This window comes from Cornus florida, unplaced genomic scaffold (genome assembly GCF_030987335.1).
Source record: "Cornus florida cultivar Cherokee Brave unplaced genomic scaffold, ASM3098733v1 CherokeeBrave_3.0.0_Hap2_Chr03, whole genome shotgun sequence".
In the NCBI taxonomy this organism is placed as follows: domain Eukaryota; kingdom Viridiplantae; phylum Streptophyta; class Magnoliopsida; order Cornales; family Cornaceae; genus Cornus; species Cornus florida.
In genome coordinates, this window is record NW_026775573.1 from 17,643,780 (window position 1) to 17,659,988 (window position 16,209).

At 32.6% G+C, this 16,209-nt stretch overlaps 2 protein-coding genes across 3 annotated transcripts; both read right to left on the bottom strand.

Moving 5' to 3' along the window:
* Positions 1–1,386: 1,386 nt before the first annotated feature.
* Positions 1,387–8,121, bottom strand: LOC132299756 (uncharacterized). The gene is made up of 8 exons (XM_059796561.1): positions 7,892–8,121; positions 5,851–5,976; positions 5,521–5,732; positions 2,956–3,088; positions 2,709–2,860; positions 2,341–2,623; positions 2,059–2,225; positions 1,387–1,917 (listed from the first exon to the last, which is right to left on the bottom strand). The coding sequence occupies exons 1-8, from the start codon at positions 8,032–8,034 to the stop codon at positions 1,760–1,762; spliced, it is 1,374 nt and encodes a 457-aa protein (XP_059652544.1). The 5' UTR covers positions 8,035–8,121; the 3' UTR covers positions 1,387–1,759.
* A 5,282-nt stretch (positions 8,122–13,403) lies between these two features.
* On the bottom strand, positions 13,404–16,209 carry LOC132299755 (MATH domain and coiled-coil domain-containing protein At3g58370-like). Of its 2 annotated transcripts, none has more exons than XM_059796558.1 (5): positions 15,277–16,209; positions 15,016–15,185; positions 14,652–14,931; positions 14,377–14,546; positions 13,404–14,254 (listed from the first exon to the last, which is right to left on the bottom strand). In XM_059796558.1, exons 1-5 carry the CDS (start codon positions 15,444–15,446, stop codon positions 14,097–14,099), a joined length of 948 nt encoding a protein of 315 aa, XP_059652541.1. In that variant the 5' UTR covers positions 15,447–16,209; the 3' UTR covers positions 13,404–14,096. The 2 variants fall into 2 exon arrangements, with proteins under 2 accessions (XP_059652541.1, XP_059652543.1); XM_059796560.1 differs by having other exon boundaries at positions 14,398–14,546; positions 15,277–16,203.

Below are 16,209 nucleotides of genomic sequence, written 5' to 3' on the forward strand. Positions count from 1 at the left end.
TTATATAGTTATGTATACATGTAGATGGTGAACTAGTAAGACTTAATACACGTTAAACTAGCAACTTCAAGAAAAAGAGAGAGGCTTTCGCCTTTCCACTTTCCATTTCCTTTGGGGCCGAGAGATTGTGAACATGAACGTTAGCCAAGCTTACTCTTTCACTGAAATGGTCGCCAATCAGACATGTTTGAAGCAAAGGCACAAATAAGTGGCGGAAAGAAGGTCAAACATAAGAGAGATTGTGTCAGATGATTTAATTTTTTTTTTCCTAAATGATGATTTAAATATTTAAGTTACACACCTTAATACTAAAGCTTTTAGAGGAAATGATAGTTAACATAGTAAAAAAATTAAAAAACGTGTTAGGCCTAAAGAAGGCCATACGGCCATAAAAGAAGAAAAAGGCAAGAGCTTCCAGTAAATTGTTGGCGCTGAGTTTTCGTATCTCAGCAAGTTGTTGCAAGTATAGCACACCAAATGGTTGATATGAATAATTGATACGATCGAATCAGTAAAAGTCCATCATTCATGAGATAAAATGAAGTTAAGACACCATGAGTATCATTTTTCTTATTTTATTTCTTCATATTGACAATTAAAACCTCTTCCCTGCAGTCTACAACCATGCAATCATATATAATTCTTCTTGTAAGAAGATAAAAAATAAAATATGCAACTTTCTTCTTCTTCTTCTTCTTCTTCTTTATTTTTTTATTTTTTTATTTTATTTATTTTTTTTTCAAACTCACTACAATTTACCATTTTGAAGTAGTACATGGTAGAAATTTTTTACTGTTGAGAGAGCTTAGTCTAGTTTAAAAATTGAATGATTTAGAATGATAGTCATATTTTTTTTTTTTAATTAGTGTAAAAAATGTTCTTGCCCACACTGTTATACTCCCTTCTCATTGTGTTTTTTGATTTTGGTGACGTTGGCCCAAAACCTAGACCAAGTAAAAATTTCCCGCCAAAATAAAGTCGATGTTTTACACTTTCATGGTCCATTTTACTTGAACGCTTCTATACTCCCACTTGCTAACTAAAAGAGAACAACATAATCGTCCTTAAAATATCAATCTTCAAATCCCACAATTGTCGTGCATCCTGCAAAAACATTTTCGCACTCCACAACCATGAAAGAAACACAATGCTATGGTATCCAAAGATGCCCTCATTCAGAAAGTTGAAGCTCATTTTTTCTCCTCTACAGGGGCTGTTAGGCAAGGTTTTACCCACAATGTATAATGACACCTTCAATTTCAAAAATTTCTTCCCTCCCTCCACTCTCCACTCTCTCTTTTTTTTCCCCTCTCACTATCACTTTGGACCGAATCGCCTAGTTTAATTTTAAAAAAGTCTTAACATTTATATATTATCTCTGTTCAGGTTTGGGTTAGTTTGAGGTCGTCTTCCAGACAACTACCGTGCATTCAACAAGTTGGATCAGTATTCCAATTTTGGAATTCCACATGCACCAACAATACAAATCTACAAACATGATGAGATGTGTTTCGACAATGAGATTTGCATAATCTCCCACACTGAGAGTCTGGAATGCCAACAATACAAATTAACAAACACGATGAGATGTGTTTGGACAATGAGATTTGCATAATCTCACACTGAAAGTCTGGAATGCTAACTATAATGATCAGTTGTACTAGGGCAAAACAAGAAGACTTACTACACTTGATGAAGAGAGAGAGCCCATCTCCAATTATCTTGTTTCTTTTTCTTTGAAGACATAATGGAACTCTTTTTATTTGAAATTCTTAGTCTCAGACAACAACAAAAACTCTGCTTCAATAATTAAAGAATCGTTCACTAAGAAGCCCTTTGATTTGTCATAGAGATGACTTAAAGAAGTGAAGCTTCTGTATACCCATTCACTACCAGTGGAACAGAACAAGGAACTATCTGCAAAGATAAAATTTTAAGATTAACAAAAAAGAAAACAAATATTTACCACAAAAAAACACAAAATCAAAAGAAAAGAAAATGCTCCAGTGGTAAGAAAGTTCTTCGGAGGCAGCTGAGAGTATAAAACACAGTTCTTACCTTCCACTTCATCGTGTTTACCATTGACTTGGTCCTTTATCCTTAACTTGTATTTTGCATACAGATTGGATTTAAGGGCGGGTTTTTCAGATACAGCTACTCCAAGAGACAGAGATAGATATACGTCTTTTGAAATTCCATTTCCCTTGGGATAGAGCACAAGCTCCCTGAATTCATAATAAAATTCACAAATAATAGCTTACCTTAGAATTAAACAAGCCTATTACAAATTAAGAACATCCAAATTTAAAGAGAAAAAAAAAAAAAAAAAATTTATCATACCAGTTCCGCCCTCCAAACTTAAACTCCTTGGAACGTAGACATTCTTCACTTAATGCTGAAAATTTATCAACCTTCCAAGTGTAAAATTTGTCACTTACTAACTTTGTCATGGACAGACACTCACCTTCGCCGGCAAATTTCATATGGAAAACCTCTGCTCCAAATACACATGAGTCATCTATGAGATACCCATTTGATGGATTTAGGAACTCTTTGAGAGAGAGAAATTTCTCAAAACCCCATTTAGTCTTCGACCCATGGAAGCGCCTTACTTGTTCAGCATCTACATTACATATAAATACCTATCTATATGAGTATTATGTTTCTAAAGCTGATTCTGAAAATTTAACATGTCATAGAGAAAATACCTTCAATAGTTAAGTACTTGTCACGTATATGATCAAAGACGAATAATCTAAAGTTCACATTAACCTCCCAACCACAAGGAAGATTATTAGTATCCGATATAACCAGGTATAGTGAAATGTGATCTTGCCCATTTGGATAGAAAGACAATTTCCTAAAAGCCCAAACATAAATAGATATGATTAACTTAGTTTTGATGTGAAGACATGGTTTAATTAAGAGTACTGAAGGAAAAAACAAACAACACACCATTTATAGCCACCAGCTTCGAAAACACCTGATTCAAAATTTTCAATTTCTGTTTCCAGAAGGAGAGAGAAGGACTCAATCTTGAAAAGGTAATGCAATGGTTTAACATCACGCAATGTTCTTCTAGCTTCGGCTGCAAATTGAAGAGATACAAATATTTTAAATTAACAGAATTGATTGTATATAAATAATAAAATCATGAAAGGAAAAATAAAATTAATAATTAACTTAGTATCAATTATGTTAGATGACATTTATTGTGATGAATACATAATGAAGTAATTAAAAAAAACGTTTTGTGACTTTCTTGGTGACGACTTCTGATAGGCTTAGGTATACTAATGACTTTGGAATATTAAAGATTCTTTGCGCACACTAAAACCCACATTGGAAAAAATAAAAGCACTCTCCCAACATATTCATTTACTCCCTATACACTTTTCCATTTTTTGAGTTCTCTACCATAACATTTTTTTGTTGTCTATGTGCTATGCATATGTCAAATGGCATGTGGCTCAATAAAATTTCCTCTCTCCAAGAATATTGGGGAGTTATTTGTCTAAGGAAATATATATATATATACACACACACACAGTAAATTCAATTTGTAGCTCAGAAAGTTGTTGTTGTTGTTTTTTTTTTTTTTTTTTTTTTTTTTTCAGGTAAATGGCTCAGTAAATGAGGTAGACCTTGTGGAAATGAAGTGAAGAATTTAAACTGGATTGGGCATTGTGGAACAGAGGTTGAACTTGGCAATGTGATATTGTGATGTTTGTATAGAAATGAGTTTGGGGATGCCAAAATATATATATATATATATACACACACACACACACACACACACATATAATAAATACATATCAAGAGAAGGAACTCCCGGGGTGTAACCACAAAGCCTAGTTGGAAATTAAAGAATTGGGTCTTGTGCCTCTTGGGATCGATTCTTCCTAGGTGCAAACAATTCCTTGGGGGCCACGCGGCCCGCGGATATAATCCGAACTTTACGTGATCCGTGTGGGGGCGTCTTGCACGGATGGATCCCGTAAATTAGTTGCAGCAAAACCCCGGACACCCTGGTTATCGGAAAAAAAAAACACTCCCGGTGTGCCAAAAGTGAATGAGTGCCAAAATCTATTTCCTCCAAAAAAATTATTTACATATAATTAAGGCAAACTTGAGAGAGTGTCATCAGTATAATTAATCCCATCTTTTGTGCAGGGAAAGAGGAGTGTCCGTCCACGAAAAGGAAACTGGATGGCAACACAAACTTGGAATGTTGATAACTTTTCTGCAATAAGTAACAAAAACAAAAATCTTCACTCGGAATTGTCTAATATAGGAGGAAGTGGTACATTTTTCATTTACATTTTGGTAAACTAAACACCTTTCAAATATTGACTTGTTGCAAAATGCACCTGTCATATTTGCAACCAAACAATAGAATGAGAATGATCATTCCATTACATTCCCACTTGCATTCAATTCCGTTCCAGCATACCAAACGCAACATTCAATGAAATATCGGGCGCAAATAAGACACGTTTGGAGCACAGGCACAAAGAAACGTATTAGAATGATAGTGTTCTTGCAAAATGCATTTAGACAATTTTAATTATGAGTACGATGATGAGATTTCTATCATGTAATTTAAGTGGTTAAAAGAAGGACAAACGTGACAGAATGTGTTCCCTAGTTTAAAATTGAAACACTCATCTCCCCTGTAGGTTGGCTAAATAACCGGGATCTCTCCTATAGTTTCAAATATAACACTGACCACTCCTATCAATGTTGACTTCAACCCGATAGTGTTAAACAACTATTACATCCATTATACTTTTACTATTTTTTAATATAAAATTTCTAAGTGCATTATCGGGTTTTAACTAAATATTGAGCATGACAAGATTGTCAGATTTTACGACAGAGGAGGTTAGTGTTACTCAAACCTGAACTAGAGGGGAGATCAGTATTATATTTGAAACTAGAGTAGAGGTTCCTGATATTTAGACAACCTACAAGGGAGGTAAGTGTAACTTTTCCTAGTATTTTCGTCATTTTATGTCAAAAGAGAAGGCTTTTAACATAGGACAAGGGCAACCAAGTCATTTTCTGAAATTTCAGAAACGGAGATAAATAACAGCAGGGGGGTTGTTGAACACACGCTCCTAACCTCAGGGGCTATTTTTCTTCTAACAATTAGGATGAACTGTGCTTTGTTTATGGAAAGATTTCTATCACTAGGAAACCACCAGTACAAGCAAATTGTAAAGACTAAAAAAGATGACCCTTTTTCCTGGCATGAATTTCATAGCAAGGGCTGCTCGCTGAAAATTTTATTCAAAAACAGTTTTAACTACACAAATGCATGCCTAAACTCAACAGGTCAACAAAAATTAATCTTGATGAGGCAGGAGTCAGGACAAATTTACTGAAATTAACCTCATGTAATTTTGCAGTTATGAATAAATAGCATAGCAACCTCAAACTTCAAATGGAAATACAGATGTAGGCACAAAGGGCAGATAATAACTTAATTGCCTGAAGTTTTCATTAGATGAACTTAACTGCCTGAAGTTGGGACCTCAGCTTTCTTATCCTCTATCTGCAAATATTCAATCTTATCCTCTATCTGCAAATATTCAATTGCCTGAGATGGTGGGGATTCACGTGCTTCACCAAATTTCAGTTTGTAAACAGTTTCATAAACAGGACGCAGTGGCAAAATCACTTGAGCATCTAAATATGCATTACACAGGTGACACCAAACTGACAGATCACTGCTTCCAAAAAGTAAACAAATAAAAAATGAGAAGTCTGAAACATATTGTCCAATAAAAGAAGAATGAGAATACAGAACGAATTCTATTCAAAATATAAATACATCTTAATACATACCTGTAGCCTAGTGCCACACAATGTTTGCTCTGCTGAAAGTGATCGAGCATATGATTGTTCACATAACGGCTGCAAAGAACATCCTTACAGCATAAACATAACCAATTATCATCGGGGTGGTGGCACCTTCAGTAAGTAGTAGAATAGGTTAGGAAATGCATTTTCCTGTTAAAAGTTTAACCTTTGAATACTTAAAGAGGATATCAAACCCCAACACAGATAGGTTGGCTGGAATATCTTGGTGGATATCAATGGCATAAATCAAACTATTTTCAAACAAACCTATTTCTATAAGAGGCAGTAACAGTCAATTTCACTTGCAATCAATAATGCTTTGGGACATGATTCAATTAATTTGCCTTAGAAATATTTCTTTTACTTATCAATATATTCAAACCAACCTATTTCTATAAGAGGCAGTAACAGTCAATTTCACTTGCAACCAATAATGCTTTGGGACATGATTCAATTAATTTTCCTTAGAAATATTTCTTTTACTTATCAAGGATACTTGAAAAATTTAGGTTCAAGGTGTACAACCAGGGTCAAGCCAAATCGTAACATATACATGAACCAGCATAGAGTAGAGAATCAAGTTCATAAATTTAAGATGACTCATTTGGATGTTCTATTTGGTTTGATGACAAAGAGGTTGAATCATTCCTTGAGCCAATATAAATTTGTTGATGATTTTAATTTGTCTATTTATAAAGAATCTATAAAATTTTGACTCTATATAAAGAGCCAGGTGGGAAGGTTGAGTGTTCGAGCTCTAGTGGAGGCATAACATATATAGTGAGTGTGTTTGCTTGAACTTTCCAAAAAAAAATAATAATAAAAAATAATAATAATTTGACTCTATATACCATGTGTGCAAGTGGGTTGCATCCCTTTAGTATTCTTTTATGGATACTATGAGGGGAAAAAATAGCTCTCACTAATAAATAAAAAATAAATAAGTTCATACATTTCAAACAAATATAACAATCATATCAAATAATTAAAACTTATTATAAAATTATTCATTGAACTTGTTTATTATGTTAATTTGCTTGAAAATGAGTGAAAACACTATTTTGCTCTAAAAAAGGAATATATATATATATATATATATATATATATATATATATATATATATTATAGGTTTGGGAATTTGATAAAATAATTCAACCTTATTATAAAACTATTCATATGACTCGTTTATTATGTTCATTTGCTTCAAAATGAGTGAAAACCCTATTTTACTCTAAAAAGCAATGTATATATATTATATATATTATATACGTTTGGGGATTTGATAAAATTAAAAATATATATATTATATACATTTGGGGATTTGATAAAATTAAAACTTAGCCACATACTTGTACCTTATAAAGAAAATTCAATAAGATTTTAATAATACCATAACTTCAAAGCAAACTAATAGGGAGCACTGGCAGAAACGCGCGTAACGTAACAAAATGAAAAATGCTCAAGGGATCATTACACTTTAATGTCCTCTATGGCAGTTTGTGCTTTAACTAAGACCAGAATCAGCATCAGTTCAGAGTATGCACATACTCTCTCTCCCGCAGCTTCTTTTGAACCAGCAACTCAGTTGACATTGTTACTTACAAATTTATCACTTGTTGAATATAATTTAACCGAAAAAACATAATCAGTTAAAATCCAGCAAAAAAGTTCAAAACAGTTCAGTTAGATTTGGTGAGATTGTAGCAAATAATTTATAACAATATGTATGATTTGCAGATTATTGGCTGCTCAAGTGGATCAGTAATGTTGGTGCTTAGGCATTTTCTTAATTACACAGTACACAAGTGTTAGCATTCTATAACAATTGGTTACCAAAAAAACCATTGCCGTTCTGTTTTCTTGCCCAATAAAACTTTTTGAAAATTTAGTTCCAAAATAAAAAATAAAAATAAAAAAGTTAAAACCCATCAGTATCATTTTGGTTAATGCAAAATTAGAATATTTCCAAAGCCATAAGAAGAATATTCAAAAATTAAAAAGTAGGGTTTGTGAAAAGATTACGGACCTGTTGCAGGGAGTGTCTAGAGTGGGAAAGTGGGTGAGATCAGAAGACAAAGAAGCCAGGTGATTGCAAGTTGTTCGGGCTTCGACCCAAGCCGACTTGGACCACAAAAACAAGAAAGACGAAGAAGAAGCTTTGTCCACCATTGATGGACTGACTTTGCTGCCTCTCAATTGAATTGAATTAGATGTTTACTCAATTCGTGAATAACGTTAGCTTCAGCTTTATACGAAGAATTTTGGGCCTAATATTAAATTTTTATATTGGTTAGGATTTATTATAAAACATGGATGACAGTGAAAAATTGGAAGGAAAAAACAGTAATACGAGGATGTAAATCTTTGGGTCAATATTAAATTTATGTATTAATTAGAGTTAAACGGAACGAGAGGAGAGATAAAAGAGAAAAAAAATAAAGTTATTTTAGGATATAATATTTGAGGGCTAATATAAAATAGGAATGAATGAGAATAAGGGTGTTCAAAATATCCGGTAAATTGAAAAATCGAATTGGATCATACTGAATTGGGTTGTTTGGATTAGTTGTATAGCGGTTTGATCCGATCCTGTATTCAAAATTATGGAACCGTAATTTTTCGATCCGGTCCTAATTTAGAGTCGTGCTCGACCGGACTAGCCCGGATCAAACCGTTACTATGTTATATATATATATATATATATATCATATCCTAAACCTAAATCAAGTAAAATTCTCACGGGCCCCTTTTCTTTCTTTTGTTATTTAAATTCCTTAAATTTCTTTTAAAAAAAGTCAAATTTCTTTTTTCAAATATATCTCAATTTTCTTTCCTTTCAAATATATCTCAATTTTCTTTCCTTTTTTTCTTCTTAAAATTCTTTTTTATGCGTGTTATATCTTACTTGAATTATTATTATTTTTTTAAACTTTACCCCCTCTAAATTAAAATAAAATAAAAAGAAAATTAACTGAAACTGACAAACCGAACCGAGCCAAACCGGTTTTTCGTGGTTTGGTTTGGTTCCATGGACATTATGGTTCGGTCTGATTTCAAAAATAGTGGAACCGTTATAAATGGTTTGGTTCCAAAATACTCTCAATCCCGTCCAAATCAGACCGTATGCACCCTAGATGAGAGAGAAAAAAGAAGGAAAAAAAAGTTATTTTATGATATAAATATTTGAGGCATAATATAAAATCGAAACGAGTGGGTAGAGGTAAAAAAATATATTTTAAGATAGAAATCTTTGAGGCCTAATATAAAAATTTTAAATTTATTAGAGTTTAACAATATTAGGAAATAATTACAGTATAACTTAATATAAAAAATTTTAAAATTTTGGAACCGTTCTATTGGTCATCTAAGGCTCGAGCCGGCCTGTCCGTCAAGCACTCGATCGGGATGTGTTTGGGTGCGTCACCTCAAAAAAATAGGGTGACCTAACCACGACAAGAGTGTTACAAGTTTGAGTAGTAAAAAATGTTATAAGTAGGGAGTAGGGACTTATTTCACGATGAAAAAATAAATAAATAATGCTAACATCGTCTAATAACTCAAATAAATAACTTTGAATTATGAATTATAAAAGATTTTTAAAGTCTTCCTTTTCTTTTCAAAAGCATACACGCCTTTCTTTTCAAAAGCATGCTTTTCTTTTTATTTTATTTTTCAATAATTTTGGTACTACAAGGAAGACCATTGGTGCTCTTTAGAATTATGATTAATTTTGGTGCGCACATCCGATGGCGCACCCGATCTGAATGTCCAAGTACGCTACCTCAGAAAAGCAGGTGGCCTAATCACAAGAAAAGCATTAAAAATTTAAGTAGTAAAAAATATTATAAGTAGAAACTTGTTTTACGAATTAGATAAAAAAATGAATGAACAGTGGTAATCCTATCTAACAACTTAACTTTTAAATTGATTCGTAGAATTATGAATGATAAAAGATTCTTTAAAGTCTTTCTTTTCTTTTCAAAAGCATACATGCCTTTCTTTTCAAAAGCATGCTTTTCTTTTTATTTTATTTTTCAGTAATTTTGGTACTACATGGAAGACTCTCGTTGGTGCTCCCTAGAATTATTTTTGATAAAAGATTTTTAAAGGCGTTCTTGTCTTCTTTTTTCCTCTCAAATGTTAAGCAATGTATAAATATGGAAACTGTAGAATAGGCCGCTATGGGCCAAAGAGGCCAACAAAACCCAATACAAGAAGACCCAAACGATAGTAGAAAAGGTCCAATAATTGAGTTGTACAATACCGGAGTCTTTCAATTGGATCATCCATCAGGTACACTGTACAGTGTACACTCCACCACAACATCCAACAGTTGTGATATTCGAAATACTGTAACAGTGTCTTCTAAAATTTTCCCAACTACTAATCTAAGCCAATTTTAATAACCTAAATCCCTGTGTGAGTCGAAGCCTCGCCGAGGGTGTCCTGATCGTCGGGGATGCTTTTATTTTTCCAATTCTTTATGGAGGACTTATTTGACTAATTGGCTTGAAATGTTTTCGTTTATTCAAATGAGTAGTGCAAAGATGTAGCAATTTATTCAGTAGAGTAATTATTTCAAAAACACTCATATGCCCCACTCATGAGGGAGAATTTTGATTATTTTATTTAGGGTAAAATGCAAAAAAACAACCCCTCTTTTTATAAAGTGCACATAAATTACAGTATTTTGATGATTTGTGCAAATTGTACCTGATTATCAATTTTGACCAATTTTTTTATATAAAAATTCCAAAATACCTTTAAGGGAATTTTAGGTATTTCTTTTTTTTAAAATATTAAATAAAAAATTAAAAGTAAAAAAATTTAAATATTGCCCTTATTTTTATTTTTAAAATTATTTTATTTGTTTACTTATTTTTAATTTTATATTTTGTCTTAAGGTCATTTTAAGTATTTCAGTCTTCAAATTGAATAATTGCCCTCGTTGCTCAATCTGGAGGGAGGATTTTTTTTAACACCAAGGAGGTAGTGCACATTAGGAGATTTTTTTTTAGCAATTTAACTTTGATTTATAAAAAAAAAAAAATCAAATGAAATGTAAGAGGAGAAAAACTAGTACAGTGGTAAACAACTTCCTTTTGAATGGACACAAAAACTCAATTCTTAAAGGGTGAAGAAACTCAAATTCTACTTTTCTCACTAAAAAACAATCTTATAAATTTCAATTAGGATCAATAAGTCCTACTGTTGAATTTTTTTTTTTCTTTTTCATTTAGGTACTAAATTACTAAAAATTTCATTTATACTCTTGCTAAATGAAGTTAAAAAAAAAATTAATAATAAATTTTTAAAAAAATTGATTTATAATATTTTGTAGTTATATTTTTTTTCAAAATTTATTTGTTATATATATATATATATATATACACACACACACACACACATTTAAGTTTAGTTAATTAATGAATATTGCATTTTGAAGTTTAAATAATAATTAATTTAATTTAAACTCAATTCAAAAAAATTGTGTAGAATTCACGACAGCTTTGGTACCCAAAAATAAAAAATATTTGTCTTTCAATGAAAAAATAAAAGACTTGGTAGTAATTTTCCCATTCTTAAAAGCAAAGTCCTTGTACAGTCATTTTCTAGTGTTGGTCTTCTATATCATTTATCAGATCTACCACTGGAAGAGTTACACAACTGAATTGAAAATTATAAATCTCTTTCTGTTTTTTAAAACAAATATTGAAAATTATGAATCGGATGTTTTTGACGCTGGTGGCTATAAATGGTGCGTTAATTTATTCTTCTATCAGAGAGATAGAGAGCAGTTAAATAATTAGCTTATTTGATCGACTCTTTATACTTTCAAACACGCCGGTAATGAACAGCAGTTCGATGCACACGTTGGGCAGTACAACGGGCGCAAAGAAATTTTTCTCATTAATTAGAACTTAGAACTCGCAACTTACACATCTATGTATTTTTAGTGGTGCAACTTTAACTTTATTTTATCACATGAACCATATGAATTGAAATGATTCATATGGATTTAAAGTGATTAATTCATAACTTTGTTCTCTATTTATTTCTAATTACGACCTAATTTTAGATTCAGCAGAAGAAATGTCTGCTAACAGAATTGGCGCAGTTGGTAAGTTAATTATATAAATATCTCCTTTTCCCTTTAAATGATTTATCATGTTAATGTTTGTCTGTCTTCGATCTTATCAGAAGCTAGAAGAACATTGCGTGATGTTGAACCATCACATTACACTTTCAAGTTAGAGAAACTGAAAAATATGAATCAGATGATTTTGAAGCCGGTGGCTATAAACGGTGTGTGAATCTGTATGTGTGAATTTTTCTTAAAATTGCTGTGAATTTTAATTTATTGCTTTGATCATTGTAAAGTTAAGTGTGCTAAATTTCTTCTCAAGGGTAGAAGTGTTTCTTTGTAGAGGAAGGAAACTGAGCAGTTTATCTGAAACTTGGAGCTGTAAAGTCTCCAGAATTGAGCTAAAAACTTATTCCATGTTAAATCTTTCAATTGACATTTGCATTTCATGTAAAAAATTTACCCTAATTACAAGTATGTGCGTAGAACAAATACACAGAGACATACTTGTATCCACAAGAGCATTAATTAGGAATGGCAATTTGCCTAGTGGGGATGGGTACTCACCTTACCCCGCCCCGTTTATAGCGATTTTGGGAGATCATTTAACTTATTTGGGCGAGGATGATTTTTATTAATGAAAACCCGCGCGTGTTCGGGGCGGGGATGGGACCATTTAGGTAGGTAAATTACTAAATTGTATATATAGTTAGTTCCAGAAACCTTAAGCCACATTCACTCACTTTCTCAACTATTCTAGTGAGCGGCAAAGTCCTACGAACTAAGAACGCTCATACCTTTGAATTTTATGTATAAATTATTGATTACCCATTTTTTATGATTTTTTTCAATAGTTATATAATTGTATTTAAGGAAAAAAAAATTTATAAAGGAGGAGAAATTCTGGAATTAGATGGGGCAGGGCGGTTGCCCACAGGAGTATAAAAGTTAAACGGGGCATGGATGGAGTGGAAGGATTCCCGTGTAGACGATTTTGGGTGAAAATAGGGGTGGGGGTTTCTAAATGGTTGTGGAGGTGGGGGACGGTACACCCGCTCAAAACTGGCCCCGTTGCCATCCCTACTCCTAATGTCTGCTCTTTCGATTCACCATTAATTTCATCACTTATCCAAGACTGCCACAACCCAAATTCAAGACACCTAAACATAAGCTTAATACACAATTCTATGGACAAAATTCAAATCATGTATAAGTAGCACAAAAACAAATCTTTCATAATTACCAAACAAATCTGCAGTAAACTTATTTTATTTCAAATCTGCAGTTTTCTAATTACCAAACAAATCTGTGCACAGATTCTTTCATAACAGAAAATCATCAGTTACATGAGCAGTTAACTTACATACTAACTACACAAACTCATAATATCAATAAAAAACTATTATAAATCATGTTGGTTATCAAGATGTTAAAATAGCTTGGAACAACAAGATGAACTATAAAATTTCACTGATTATAAAAACAAAATAATTTATCTTCCAATTCTAAATCAAATCATAGATCATTCCTGAAAACAAAAGCACTCAAAGTTGCAAGGGGGAAAATAAATTCTCTAGTTTGTGCTCTATTCCTCTTGCTCCCCTTCTTTCTTCTCTTTCTCTACTCTCTTGTCCCATCTAAATTCTCAGCCCAAAGTTCTCCCCTTTGTTCTCTCTAATTCTGCTCTTAGTTTTTTCTTGCCGATTCAAGAGATAGAAGAAGGAAAATACAGTTGTTGGAGAGAGTGAAAAGCTTCGATTCTTCGTCATTTTGAAAAGCTCGGGTTTTGATCTACAAAGACACTCACTTTGCTTATGCTCACCCTTTCACGCAGGCAATAATCTTCAAGTGTTGGTCTTGCTCCAGATCAGTGATTTTCTACTTTCTAGCAATATCCTCCATGACAAAAGGATCGACGTTGAGTTCTGTATCATTTATCAGATTTACAATTGGAGGAGTTACACAAGTTGGATCAGTATACACCATTTTTGGAATTCTACATGTTGTACCAATAGTACAAAAATCAAACATGATGAGATGTGATTATAATGATCAGTACTACAAGAAAACTTAACACTTGAGGAATTCCTTCACCCAACTCCAATTATCTTATTTCTTTTTCTTTGAAGACATGAGTGAACACTTTTTAAGGGAAGTTCTTGGTCACAGACAAAATTGCAATTTCCGCTTCAATAATTGTAGTATCATTCACCATGAAGCCCTTTGATTTGACATAGAGATCACTTAAAGGCATGAAGCTTGGGCGTCCCCAGCTCCTTCTCATGGCACCAAACCAGACACTAACTGCAAAGATGAATTTTTAAGGAAAGTAAACAAAAAAAATAAAAAAAAATTCACCGGAAGAAGAAGATCTAATCCCCCGACAAAAAGAAAAAGCGGTTCAGAGTATAAAATACAGTTCTTACGTTCTTCTTCGAAGTGTTTACCATTGACTTGGTCCTTTATCCTCAGTTTGTATTTTGCATACAGTTTGGGTTTAAGAGACAGTTTTTCATAATCAGCTACTTCAAGAAAAAGAGATAGGCTTTTTTCATCTTTCACCTTCACATCTCCTTTGGGATAGAGAGAGAGCTTCCTGAGTTCATTATAAAAAGACAAATAATAGCTTGCTTCAGAAGTCAAACAACCAATTTTATTTTTTTTAAAAGAAAACATAAAAAAAAAAAAAAGTTGATCATACCAGTTCCGTCCTCCAATGTTAAACTCATCAGAAAAATATTCTTGGCTTGATGCTGAAAAATTATCAACCTTCCAAGTGTAAATATTGTCACTTAGTTCCTTTGTCATGGACAGACACTCACCTTTGCCTGCAAATTTCATAACAAAAACTTCTGCTCCAAATACACAATTGTCATCTATGAGGTACCCATTTGATGGATTTTGGAATGTTTCCAAAGATAGAAATTTTTCAAAACCCCATTCCGTCTTCATCACGTGGAACCGCCTTGCTGGTTCAGTATCTACACATATACATGTCTATCTAGATAAATATTACGTTTCTGTAACAGATTTCAAAAAAAAAATTGTTGTAATAGATAAACTACCTTCAACAGTTAAGTATTTGTCACGTATATGATCATAGACAAATAGTTTAAAGTTCACATGGACCTCCCAATCACAAGGAAGATTATCTGTATCCGATATTGCAAGGTATAGTGCAATGTGATCTTTCTTATTTCTTTTCCTATTCCCATTTGGATAGAAAGACAAAGTCCTGAAAATCCAAAAATAAATAGATTTGATTACTTTAGTTTTGATGTAGAGACATGGATATATTAAGAGTATGGAAAGAAAAAAAACCACACCATTTATAGCCACCAGCTTCAAAAACATCTGATTCATAATTTTCCGTTTTTGTTTCCAAAAGCAAAGAGAAAGACTCTATCTTGAAAATGTAATGCGATGGCTGGACATCACGCAATGTTCTTTTAACTTCTACTGCAGATTCAAGACAAACAAATATTAACACGACCATAAATCATTGTATATAAGATCTTGTAAAGGGAAGAAGAAAATAAAAAATTCACTTACCAACTTTGTCAACTCTGTTAGATATTTCTTCTGCTAAGGAATTAAGGACTAGCTCCATGTTTATATATACAGATAGATCAATTCGGACTACTCACCAATAACTTTGGGAACAATAACGATTCATTTGGCATACTAAAAACCTTTGGGAAAATGAAAGTACTCTCCCAACATATTCATTTACAGATTTAAAGTTTAATTTACTGATGCTTACACATCCTCCCAAACATGCGTGTTAAGTTCTAATAAATTTAAAGTCAGGTAGAGACTGGCTCCAAAGTGACTCTTGGGTGATTTAGCAACTTTCTTCAGACATATCCATGTATTTTTTTTTTCTTCAAATTGTTTGTTCCATAATTTTGCCCAATGGAAAGAAGACAAGTGGCGAGTTTTAACAAGCTTACCATATTGGTTTAGTGTTCTAATAATTCAAGAATATGAGAATGTGACGTGGAATTGTTAAGATGGTATATTAATAGAAAAGAGTGACATGGCATGTCTCAATGAAACTTGCCATGTCAGAGTGTAATACTGATAAATATTCCTTTGGAATATTAATACTACGGGGAATTAAAAGGGAGTGGTGAGTCCCACTAGGACTTACCAAACTTGGGATATAATGTCCTAAAAAGATAAGAAGATGGCATGGAATTATTACCATGAGTGCAACTTCATGAGAAGGTTAAAGTCAAAGATTCAACCAACCAATA